This window comes from Bos taurus, chromosome 2 (assembly GCF_002263795.3).
Source record: "Bos taurus isolate L1 Dominette 01449 registration number 42190680 breed Hereford chromosome 2, ARS-UCD2.0, whole genome shotgun sequence".
Classification (NCBI taxonomy): Eukaryota; Metazoa; Chordata; class Mammalia; order Artiodactyla; family Bovidae; genus Bos; species Bos taurus.
In genome coordinates, this window is record NC_037329.1 from 129,897,467 (window position 1) to 129,909,607 (window position 12,141).

General features: G+C 52.2%; 1 protein-coding gene across 3 annotated transcripts in view; it reads right to left on the reverse strand.

The window, feature by feature from the left end:
• Positions 1 to 557: 557 nt before the first annotated feature.
• EPHB2 (EPH receptor B2) overlaps positions 558 to 12,141 on the reverse strand; it is a 219,829-nt gene continuing 208,245 nt past the window's right edge. For 2 of the 3 annotated variants that reach the window (XM_024975897.2, NM_001191498.2), the window contains exons 11-16: positions 11,465 to 11,712; positions 9,329 to 9,544; positions 7,820 to 7,969; positions 6,353 to 6,546; positions 4,393 to 4,548; positions 558 to 1,633 (exon numbers count right to left, since the gene is read on the reverse strand). In XM_024975897.2, the coding sequence (XP_024831665.1) occupies positions 1,525 to 1,633; positions 4,393 to 4,548; positions 6,353 to 6,546; positions 7,820 to 7,969; positions 9,329 to 9,544; positions 11,465 to 11,712 (1,073 nt within the window). In that variant the 3' untranslated portion in view covers positions 558 to 1,524. The remainder of the gene's footprint in view (positions 1,634 to 4,392; positions 4,549 to 6,352; positions 6,547 to 7,819; positions 7,970 to 9,328; positions 9,545 to 11,464; positions 11,713 to 12,141) is intronic. The other variant, XM_024975895.2, reaches the window with a different exon arrangement.

Genomic DNA, 12,141 nt, shown 5'->3' on the forward strand with positions numbered 1-12,141 from the left:
CCTGGCCTCTGGTGCAGCCCGACTGAGGCTTTCCAGAGACAAAAGTGGGTTCTGGCCTTCTGAGGGCACTCGGGAACCTCAGAGGGGCCGATTTACCTGCCAAGTACTGGACAGACTGGGCCAGAAGGAGCGCTGAGATGCGGGCAGAGACTTCTGACCCCGCGGCCGCCTCTCCCTTCCCAATCTCTTGCTCTCAGAGACAGTCCTGGGGTGGGATTGGTCCTCCACCTTGGCCCCCTACCCTCCGCCCAAACCTCAGTCTCTGAATAGCCCAGATGGCCCCTAGGCAGTTGGCTTTGGTGAGGCCTGTCAGCAGGTGGGAAACTCTCTGTGGGGTTGGGGAGGGGTGGGGAGGAGGGAAGGATGTCAATGAAAACCATATAAAAAATCCAGAAATGTGCATATAAAATCTCGCCCTTGGTGTATTGCCTAAGTCAGTAAGCAGAAAGCACCTTCTTCCTGGAGAAGGATCAAGTCCTCAAAAGGTAGGAAATGTCAAAGTGTCACTTCATTGTCATAAAAAAAAAAAAAAAAACAACCAACAAGTCCCGCCCCCACCCCCCCCCACCCAAACCAAATCCACCCCTGACCAAAAATACCCCCGAGTCCACGAATTGCTGTAAACAAACCCAGATGCAGGAGCAGTCCTTGGTGGCAGTCGTAGCTAGTCCTCCGGATGGGGGCTGGTGGGAGCGGGTTCCCCGCTGGGCCGGGGCCGCCGCGCCGCGCCCGTGATCTGGGCGTGGAGCTTCAGATCGAGGCGGCGGCGGGTGCTGTGCCCAGCCTCAGGAAGGCTGACCTTTCAGGTGTCCCCATGTTCTCCCTGACCCAGGGGGACAGAAGTCCCTTCGCAGCCCCGGGAGTTGACTGGGGAAACAAGTCTCTTTCATTGGAGTTACTAAAATATTCTCCAAAGACAGAAAAATTCTGAGCGCCCAGTAGCAGCGGGATTGGATGTTCCCAGGCTGGTTCCAGGGGTGGCTGCCTGTCCGCCTGTCCATCCGCTTGGCACGTGGCTGTTGAGCGAGACCTGGAAGAGCAGCGCTAGGGACAGGAGAGAAGGGCGGCCCCTGTCTCTCCCCTTCACATTTGTTTTCCTGAACGTGTTTCTTGGCGCCCGCCAGGTCACCTTCCCAGAGGGAGTTGGAGAGAAACTGCTTTTGATCTCCGATGGGACAAACTGCATGGATCTCCCAAGCCCTTTTTTTTTTTTTTTCTTTTTTTTTTCCTCCAAGAACGATGATCGCTTTCCTTATGAGAATCCTCTTTAAAAAATGTTCCTCGGTATTTCCCGCCCCCTCCCAGGATCTATTTTCTTTTGTTCCCATTCCCTTTTTTCCATCATCAGAGTTGCACATATTCTTGGTGACGTCTCCTGGCTGGAGCGCTGCTTGGTTCTTCCTGTCGCCGATGGCCTCCTGGCAGGTGGCTGCTGACCCTGCGGTGGACCGAGAACCGGGGGCCGGCTTGGGGGCGCGGAGGGGGCGGGGCCTGGAGGAAGCGGTGAGCCGAGGCAGGTGAACGTCAAACCTCCACCGACTGGATCTGGTTCATCTGTGCCCGCATCACCTGGATACTGTTGAGGATTTTTTTCTGGTGACCAGCCAGGGTGACCCCAACCCGGAGAATGTCCCTTTGGGGAGAGAAGCACATGTGTTAGGGACATGCGAGGGTGGAGGGACTCCATCCAGGTAGAACCACCTGGGCTATTTCAGGGGTTTCCCACTGGAGAGAGCAAGGGAAGGGGAAAGGGAGCGGGAGTGACTGAGTGTTAAGATGGGGGAGAGGGGGCTGGGAGTGGGGGCACCTAGGTGCCCGTGTCTCCTTTGCTGCGGGAGAGGAGAGGGGACCCTGCATGACCCTGCAAGAACCAAGTACCCATGTGTTCACTTTTTATCTCTGTTGATCTTCCTACCACACCCCAGTTCACAGAAGAGAAAACTGAGGCCAAGGGGAGTCCTGTCATTTGCTCAAAGTCACTCAGATGGTCAACACCAAAAGCAGATTGATTATATTCTTTGCAGCCAAAGATGCAGAAGCTCTATACAGTCAGCAAAAACAAGACTGGGAGATGACTGTGGCTCAGATCATGAACTCCTTATTGCCACATTCAGACTTAAATTGAAGAAAGTAGGGAAAACCACTAGACCATTCAGGTATGACCTAAATCAAATCCCTTATGATTTGGAAGTGGAAGTGAGAAATAGATTTAAGGGATTAGATCTGATAAACAGACAGCCTGAAGAACTTTGGATGGACGTTTGTGACATTGTACAGGAGGAAGTGATCAAGACTATCCCCAAGAAAAAGAAATGCAAAAAGGCAAAATGGTTGTCTGAGAAGCCTGTACAGACAGTTATGAAAAGAAGAGAAGCGAAAGGCAAAGGAGAAAAGGAAAGATATACCCATTTGAATGCAGGGTTCCAAAGAATAGCAAGGAGAGATAAGAAAGCCTTTCTCAGTGATCAATGCAAAGAAATAGAGGAAAATAATAGAATGGGAAAGACTAGATATCTCTTCAAGAAAATTAGAGATACCAAGGGAACTCTTCATGCAAAGATGGGCACAATAAAGGACAGAAATGGTAGGGACCTAACAGAAGCAGAAGATAGTAAGAAGAGGTGGCAAGAATACACAGAAGAACTGTACAAAAAAGATCTTCACGACCCAGATAATCACGATGGTGTGATCACTGACCTAGAGCCAGACATCCTGGAATGTGAAGTCAAGTGGGCCTTAGGAAGTATCACTATGAACAAAGCTAGTGGAGGTGATGGAATTCCAGTTGAGCTATTTCAAATCCGAAAAGATGATGCTGTGAAAGTGCTGCACTCAATATGCCAGCAAATTTGGAAAACTCAGCAGTGGCCACAGGACTGGAAAAGGTCAGTTTTCATTCCAATCCCAAAGGCAATGCCAAAGAATGCTGAAACTACCACACAACTTTACTCATCTCACACACTAGCAAAGTAATGCTCAAAATTCTCCAAGCCAGGCTTCAACAGTATGTGAACCATAAACTTCCAGATGTTCAAGCTGGATTTAGAAAAGGCAGAGGAAACCAAAGACCAAATTGCCAACATCCACTGCATCATCGAAAAAGCAAGAGAGTTCCAGAAAAAATCTGCTTTATTGACTATGCCAAAGCCTTTGACTGTGTGGATAACAATAAACTGTGGAAAATTCTGAAAGAGATGGGAATACCAGACCACCTGACCTGCCTCCTGAGAAATCTGTATGCAGGTCAAAAAGCAACAGAAGTAGACATGGAACAACAGACTGGTTCCAAATTGGGAAAGGAGTATGTCAAGGCTGTATATTGTCAACCTGCTTATTTAACATATGCAGAATACATCGTGAGAAACCCTGGGCTGGAAGAAGCACAAGCTAGAATCAAGATTGCCGGGAGAAATATCAATAACCTCAGATATGCAGATGATACCACCCTTATGGCAGAAAGTGAAGAAGAACTAAATAGCCTCTTGATGAAAGTGAAAGAGGAGAGTAAAAAAGTTGGCTTAAAGCTCAACATTCAGAAAACTAAGATCATGGCATCTGGTCCCATGACTTCATGGCAAATAGATGAGTAAACAATGGAAACAGTGACAGACTATTTTTTTGGGCTCCAAAATCACTGCTGATGGTGACTTCAGCCGTAAAATTAAAAGATGCTTGCTTCTTGGAAGAAAAGTTATGACCAACCTAGAAAGCTTATTAAAAAGCAGAGATATTACTTTGCCAACAAAGGTCCATCTAGTCAAGGCTATGGTTTTTCCAGTAGTCATGTATGGATGTCAGAGTTGGGCTATAAAGAAAGCTGAGTGCCGAAGAACTGATGCTTTTGAACTATGGTGTTGGAGAAGACTTTTGAGAGTCCCTTGGTCTGCAAGGAGATCCAACCAGTCCATCCTAAAGGAAATCAGTCCTGAATATTCATTGGAAGGACTGATGCTGAAGCTGAAACTCCAATATTTTGGCCATCTGAGAAGAACAGACTCATTGGAAAAGACTCAGATGCTGGGAAAGATTGAAGGCAGGAGGAAAAGGGGATGACAGAGGATGAGATGGTTGGATGGCATCACTGACTTGATGGATATGAGTCTGAGTAAACTCCAGGAGATGGTGATGGACAGGGAGGCCTGGTGTGCTGCAGTCCATGGGCTTGCAAAGAGTCAGACATGACTGAGCGACTGAACTGAATTGAAAAGCCAGTGGGTGGCAGGAGACCCGGGTGTTGATAAGAATGTGATTTCTGCATTGGCCATCTTGCTCTTTGGTCCCCCATATCCCTGCTGGGACACTGTCTATTCCTCACTCTCCAGAGCCCCCTGCTTGGCGGGATGGGTGGGGAGGGGGGCTCACGGCGGTGGGTGGAGGCGGCTGGGCACTTACTCCATCATCATCTGTGACACGACATCGAAGGAGGTGAAGCCGGCATTGGCGAAGCTCTCCTTGTACTGCCCCATCTTGATGGCCTCCAGCCACTCGTCCACCGTGTTAAAGCTGGTGTAGTCAGGGATCGTGCGGTCCAGCAATGGCAGGTTGATTCTAGGGGTGGGGTGGGTGACAGGTAGGGTCAGTGCACGTGCTGACCTGGTGTGAGGGTAGGCGTGGGCGTGGGCACAGGTGCAGGCTGCGTGTCCCTGCCCATGTGCATCCGTGTGTGTGAGCACAGTGTGTATGCATGTGACCACTTCTGTGCGAGAGCAGGCGTGAGTCTGAACCCACAGAAATGTGCACATGTGTATGTGTGAGTAGGTGAGAGTGAGTATGTATGCAGGTCTCAAAGCTGAGGCCATCTGGACAGTCTAGGGAAGCCTCTAGGGGACCGCTGAGAGGCTGGACCACAGCGGTGAGGCGGGGACATGTCTCCATGCTGCTGCTTTGGGGGAGGGGTTTCAGTTGGACTAATTGTGCTGATTTTATCTATCTATCATCTATTTCTGCCTGGTCTTAGTTGTGGCATGCCAACTCTTAGCTGTGACATGTGGGATCTAGTTCCCTGACCAGAGATCAAACCCAGACCCCCTGCATTTGGGAGTGCAGAGTCTTAGCCACTGGACTGCCAGGAAAGTCCCATCACTGTGCTGACTACTTGTCATTTCCTCTCCCAATGCCCTTCTCTGTCCTCCCCTACCCTGGCTATGCTACAGGAAGCCGATCTTGGGGACCACATCTCCAAAGTCCAGACACAGCTGGTGGGGCTGGTGGGAATGACTTCTGGGCAGGCAAGGTGTGAAGTGACCATCATGAGGCTAAAAGCTCAGAATGATTTTTATCCAGAGAATCAGGAGTGGCTGAGGCAGGGTTGTGGTGAGGAGGGATGGGCAGGGGCAAACACGGACATCTCCTGGCAGGTGAAGGACTTGGGCCCAGGGAGTCTCTGGACACAGCCAGCCCTGGACCCTGAAGACATCCAGCCAGACACCCCTCAGACAGCCCGTGTGGTCAAGGGTCCTGAAGAGTAAGGATGTGCAGGGCTGGGACTGGCCTGTGGAAGCTGCTCAGGGAGAGCGAGGGTTGGCTGCAGGTCTGATGCAGGGTGCTCTGGGACCACTGGGCAAAGGGAAGCACCCGGATCATTGAAGCTAACGCCTGTGCACCTGAGCCAGTCCCTGCTATGAGGATGGCAGCTCCAGTGTGGGGGCATGCGTGCCTGTGTGTTCTGTGGTATATGAGTACTTCTGAATGTGCGTGCTCAGTTATGTATGGTTGTGTGTATGTGTGAGAACTTGGGAATGAGTGTATCTATGTGTGTGAGATTGTGAGCATAAGCATGAGCATTTGTGCCCAAATGTGCATTCATGTATGTGTGTAGGACTGTGTGTGTGTGTGTGTGTGAGCATGGCTGTGTCGAGGAGGATGCAAATGCAAGTTAGAGGGTCCAGATTTAAGTGTGAAGTAGGAACCTGAGTGAGGAGTAAATCTATTCACCAAGATTCTGAGAACTGGGACTTCCCTGGTGGTCCAGTGGCTAGGACTCCAAACTCCTGATGCAGGGGGTCCCCTGGTTCCACCCCTGGTCAGGGAACAAGATCTCCCACATGCTACAACTAAAGATCTTGCGAGCCACATCCAAGATCCAGCACAGCCAAATAAATATTTTACAAAAAGATACCGATCATTTCTTTTAAACCTTGTCCTCTCTGAACACGTTTTAAAAGATGCTTTCTCTACCACCCATCTTGGGCTTCCTTCTCCTCCTCAGGATAGCCTGTGCCCTGCACCCTGCACGGCAAGGCAGGCAGCCTCCCAAAAAACCCTAGCACTGTCCTTCCCATCCCAATTCAGCTATCCAGGAGTGGGCGGGGCCAGGCGGCGCTGGGAAAAGGGGCGGGGCTGGGGGGCGTACCCGGAAGAGAGCGGCGCCATGGCTTTGAGGCTGTTGGGGTTGCGGATCATCTTGTCCAGCGTGTTGACGATCTGGCCGAACTTGGGCCGGTGGTTGCGGTCCTTCTGCCAGCAGTCCAGCATGAGCTGGTGCAGCGCGCTCGGGCAGTCCATGGGCGGTGGTAGCCGGTAGTCCTGTTCTATGGCGTTGATTACCTGGGGAGGGGCAGGGAGGGGTTGCGGGGGTGAGGTAAGAGCATCTGTTCTCTGGTCTTGCCCCCAGTGCGTTGCAGGACAGGCTTATTTGGTTGCCCCGGCAACCATCTCCACTTCCTGGAGGCAGCCCCAGTATGCGCCTCTCCTGGGTTCCCACCATCTCTGACTTCAGTCTGGCCTGGAAGCTGGGCGTCTGGCTCCCCTTCCACTCAGCACCCCAAGATACCCTCTGCCTCAGGGTCCACCAGGCCCACCCTCCTGTGAGCAACCCCCTTCGGCTGCTCTGTTAGGGGAAAGGAGCCCAAACACCTCTCCAAGCTGTCCTGCCCATAGGGCCAAATTTGTCTTCCCCAGCTTGACTGTGGATATCTTCCCTGATCAAGTATTTATTCCCTGTTCTGCATTGTTGCAAATCAGAATTCCTAGAGGGGGACTTTCAAACACCCCATTACTGAACCTCAGCAACCGTTCTGACCAACTTCCCACTGCTCTCCAACATGACCCCTCGTCATCCCACTTCTGGGCCTTGGCACAGGCTGTTCTTTCCACTGGAAGTCCTCACGTCTTCAAGTCTCACTACTCTTTGAGTCCCAGCTGTCCGTGTAGACCTCAAGGCTAATTGTGCCCATGTTTCCTTTCCTGAGCACCTGCAGGGTTTGATGCCTGCCTTCTTCACTTTACCACCTGACCATACATAGCACCTGATAACTCCATCTGGTTCTCTGAATGACTGTCCTGTCCCTCATATGGGTGGTGAACCCCTGAGGGGCAGACATGGTCGCTTAGGGTTGGCCACAGGTGGCTGCATCCTGAAGATTTGCTTATTTGTGGATGGGTGGGCCTTTTCTGGGCTTCCCAGGTGGCGCTAGCGGTAATGAACCTGCCTGCCAATATAAGAGACGCAGGTTTGATCCTTGGCTCGGGAAGATCCCCTGGAGAAGAGAATGGCAGCCCCTCTCCAGTATTCTTGCCTGGAGAATCCCACGGACAGAGGAGCTGGCTGGCTGCAGTCCACAGGTCGCAAAGAGCTGGACACGAATGAAGCGACTTAGCATGCATGCATGGGCCTTTTCTATTCCTGACCCCCCTGGAGAGTCCAGGGTCCTGTGCAGATGTTTGAATCAACCAACACTGTGCTGGGAGCTGCCCGGACCCAGGATCTCAGAGACCTCGGTCCTACCTGCTGAAAGTCGAGCAAAAGCCCAAGAGTTCTAGGTCTTCCCCGCCCGCCTGGCTGGCCAGAGAGGCCGCACCCACCTCCTTGCAGACTTACGTCTTGGTTGGTCATGTCCCAGTAGGGCCGTTCCCCGTAGGACATCACCTCCCACATGACGATGCCGTAGCTCCAGACGTCACTGGCCGAGGTGAACTTCCGGTACTGGATGGCCTCTGGGGCCGTCCAGCGGATGGGGATCTTCCCACCCTGGGGAGCAGAACGGGGACTGTCAGTGGATGGGAGGCTGAGCCGAATGGCCTCTGCTGGCGAAGCTCCCGACCCCCCGCCCCGTGCTGTACGGTCACAAAGTGCCTGACTGCTCCCCTAGATTCGCCCCGCTGGTCCGGGCCTACGGGCACGCGCCTGGGACCTTCTCTCTGCACGAAGCGCCTTTTCCCACCCTGCCATCTGGTAACCTCCTCCTCATCCTTGAAGTCCCTCTGCACACCTTTCCCTAAGTCCACAAAGGGTGGCTCATGCTCCTACTCCTATGACTGAGGTCATCAGGACGCACTCGTCTCCCGGAGAGCGGTACTCATCTCATTTGCCTGCTTGCCTGCCTCCACTTCCCTGGTGGCTCAGATGGTAAAGGATCCACCTGCAATGCTGGAGACCTGGGTTTGATCCTGGGTCAGGAAGATTCCCCTGGAGAAGGGGATGGCAACCCACTCCAGTATTCTTGCCTGGAGAATCCCACAGACAGAGGAGCCTGACGGGCTACAGTCCATGGGTTTGCAAAGAGGCAGACACGACTGAGCGACTAACACTTTCATTTCACTTTTTCACTGCTTCCACTTGAACTACCTCTGAGATCTTTGAGGGCAGGTACTATCTGATTCCTTTCTGTTTAAAATTCTTCAACAGGGCCTTCCCTGGTGGTCTAGTGGTTAAGAATTCATCTTTCCAATGCAGGGGACATGGGTTTGATCTCTGGCTGGGGAACTAGGATCCCACATGCCGTGAGGCAACGAAGCCCGTCAGCGGCAACTACTGAGCCCATGCTCTGGAGCTGCCGCTAGAGAAGCCACGATTGCGTGCCTCAGTGAAGACCCAGCACAGCCAAAATCAAAACAGCCACCCCCACCCTGCCCCGCCTCCCTGCAACTCTTCAACAACCCCAACAGCTTTCAGGAGACAGTCCTGAGCTTGGGCAACCAAGGGTCTCCGAGATGTGGCCCTGCCTACCTCTCCAGCATGGTTGCCCACCACTTTCCCCGACAGCCTGTGTGCCAGTCATACCCACCCGTGAGAATACAGCATCTGGCAAACTTTTACTGGCACTTGGCTTTCAGCTCAGCTATCAATTCCCTCTTAGCAAGCCTTCCTCTGCCTCCTAAGTCTGGTGTCTGACTCTTAGCCCCATTGCTCGGTAGTGCTCTGCACATCTGTGCCCACCAGCCTGTGAGCTCCAAGAGGGCAGAAGTCGGGGTTTATGTCTCTACTTCTCCAGGGCTCAGAACAGCGCTTGGCATGAGCAAGTGTCGGTGAGAACGTGTTGTGGGGAGAGACGGATGTCCGCCCTCTTTCCCGGCCCCACGGCTCCACTGTTCCCTGCCTCTGTCTTACCAGGGCGCTGGTGTACGTGGGATCTGAGGTATCGTCCTCCAGAAAGCGTGAGAGCCCGAAGTCAGACACCTTGCAGACCAGGTTGCTGTTGACAAGGATGTTGCGGGCGGCCAGGTCGCGGTGGACGTAGTTCATGTCGGCCAGGTACTTCATGCCAGCCGCGATGCCCCGCAGCATGCCCACCAGCTGGATGACTGTGAACTGCCCGTCATTTTGCTTTGGGAGAAGTGGAGGAAACACAGAGTGAATGGAAGAGTGTGCGTCAGATCTCTGGAGCATTCTCACAGTGGGACACCAGACTGGGCCCCTGTCGCCCTGCCCTGGGCTCCCTGTGGCTCAGGGGCCTTACAGAGGCCCAGGAGAGGCTGGTTTCAGGGTGGTGGAGAGAATATGGACTCTGGGGCTGGCTGGATTCTGGCTTTTTCCCTTGCTGGCTGTGCAACTTTGGACATGTGACCTAGCTCTCAGAAAGTCACTCAGTCATGTCCGACTCTTTGCAACCCCATGGACTATACAGTCCATGGAATTCTCCAGGCCAGAATACCAGGCCTTTCCCTTCTCCAGGGGCTCTTCCCAACCCACTGATCGAACCCAGGTCTCCTGCATTGCAAGTGGATTCTTTACCAGCTGAGCCACCAGGGAAGCCCAAGAATACTGGAGTGGGTAGTCTATCCCTTCTCCAGCAGATCTTTCCAACCTAGGAATTGAACTGGGGTCTCCTGCATTGCAGGCAGATTCTTTACCAGCTGAGCTACCAGGGAAGCCCCTGTTTCCTCAACTGTGTGTTAAATGGGAATAAGTCATGCCCACCTTCTAGGGTACTCAGTGTTCAACAAGAAGGTGCATGAAAGGCTCCTGGCACATACTAGGTGCTTAATAAATATTCGTTAAACAGCAAGTAGTTCAATGGCATACTTCTTTAAAGACATTTTTTTTTATTGCGTAATAACTGATTTACAATGCGGTGTTAGTTTGAGGTGTACACCAAAGTGAATCAGTTACACGTGTACCCACTCTTTTTTTAGACTCTTTTGCCATATAGGTCATTACAAAGTACTGAGTAGAATTCCCTGTGCTGTACAGTAGGTCCCTATTAGTTACCTTATAGGTGTGTGTGTGTATATATATATATGTTGTTGTTCATTGCTAAGTCCTTTCTGACTCTTTCTGATTCCATGGACTGCAGCATGCCAGGCCTCCCTGTCCCTCACTATCTTCCAGAGTTTACCCAAGTTCATGTGTATTGAGTCAGTGATGCCATCTAACAATCTCATCTTCTTGTGCCCTCTTCTCCTTTTGCCTTCAATCTTTCCCAGCATCTGACTCACTGGAGAAGACCTTGATGATGGGAAAGATTTTATTTATAGTAGTATGTATGTGTAATTCCAATCTTCCAGTTCATCCCTCCCCTTCTAATGGCATACTTCTGATTCCTAGTCAGTGCTCTTTGTCTAGCTGGTTGACTGTGACTTCTCGGGGCGCCTGGAAGCTTTCCCCTGTTGCCTTGTGCTCCAAACTCTCTCCCTGTATAGCTTTGGGGAAATCCAAACCTGGTGAAAACCCTGGACTAAGGGTCAGGAGACCTGGATCCAGTCCTGGCTCTCATCTCGAGCCTCCGGGTAACCTTGGGCACACTCTACTTCTCTGAGAGCCTCAGTTTTTCTCTCGGGCGTCATGAGAAGACTGGCTAAGTGCTTGGAGGGAAGAGATTTCAGGTTGTATGCCAACGCTGATCAACTGGCTGTGGTTTCCCTGATAGAGAAAGATTCTGAGATTGCTTCTGGGTATAGTGGGAGAGAGTCTGGGATTTATTAGCAATGCCTGTCATGAATTCAATCCCTCTATCCCTGGGTCAGGAAGGTTCCCTGGAGGAGGGCATGGCAACCCACTCCAGTATTCTTGCCTGGAGAATCCCATGGACAGAGGAGCCTGGACAGCCACAGTCCATAGCGTGGCAAGGAGTCAAGACACAACTGAAGTGACTTAGCACGCATGCACGCCGTGGATAAAGGAATAGAATGTGGCAGCGAGCAAGCCATTCTTGACCATGATCTTTCCAAGACCTTTCAGGCTTTGACAGCATAAAGCTATGCTCACCACTGCTCTTCCTGCCCCACCACTCTTGGCTTTCCCTACCCGGAGGAAGGAGTCCAGGGAGCCGTTTTCCATGAACTCAGTGATGATCATTACAGGTGTGCTCTTGGTGACCACGCCCTCCAGGTGGATGACGTTGGGATGGTCGAACTGGCCCATGATGGAGGCCTCGCTCAGAAAGTCCCGGCGCTGCTTCTCGGTATAGCCCGACTTGAGGGTCTTGATGGCCACGAAGATCTCTCTTTTGCCCGGCAGCTTCAGGTGGCCGCTGCATACCTCACCAAACTCCCCTGGGACAGGCACACGGAAGAGGCAGGATGTCACTCAGCAGGTGGAAGCGCCGCCTCCCTCTTCCCTTTCACCTCTGCCCCTGGGGCCAGTTAATCCTTGCAGACACAGAATCCCTTTAGAGAATGCAAGGGCCTCAAAGAGTCTCAGCCACCTTCAGGAGGAAGGGTAAACCCTTTGTGGCCAACCCGTGGTGTTTGGCTGGGCGTGGGGTGAGGAAGTAGGGGGACCTGGGGAGATGGAGCGAGGGACCTGGGATGAATGGCAGGAAGGACAAAGCATTAGACAGAGTCCAGAGTACCGGGTCCCAGAACTAGCTCAGTCTCTGATGTGAGCAAGCTCTTTCCCTGGGCCTGTTTCCTCAGGTGATGATGAGGTAGTTTTTCTGGACATCTTTGGGAGCCCTTGCACCTTGGATAATCTGAGTCTTC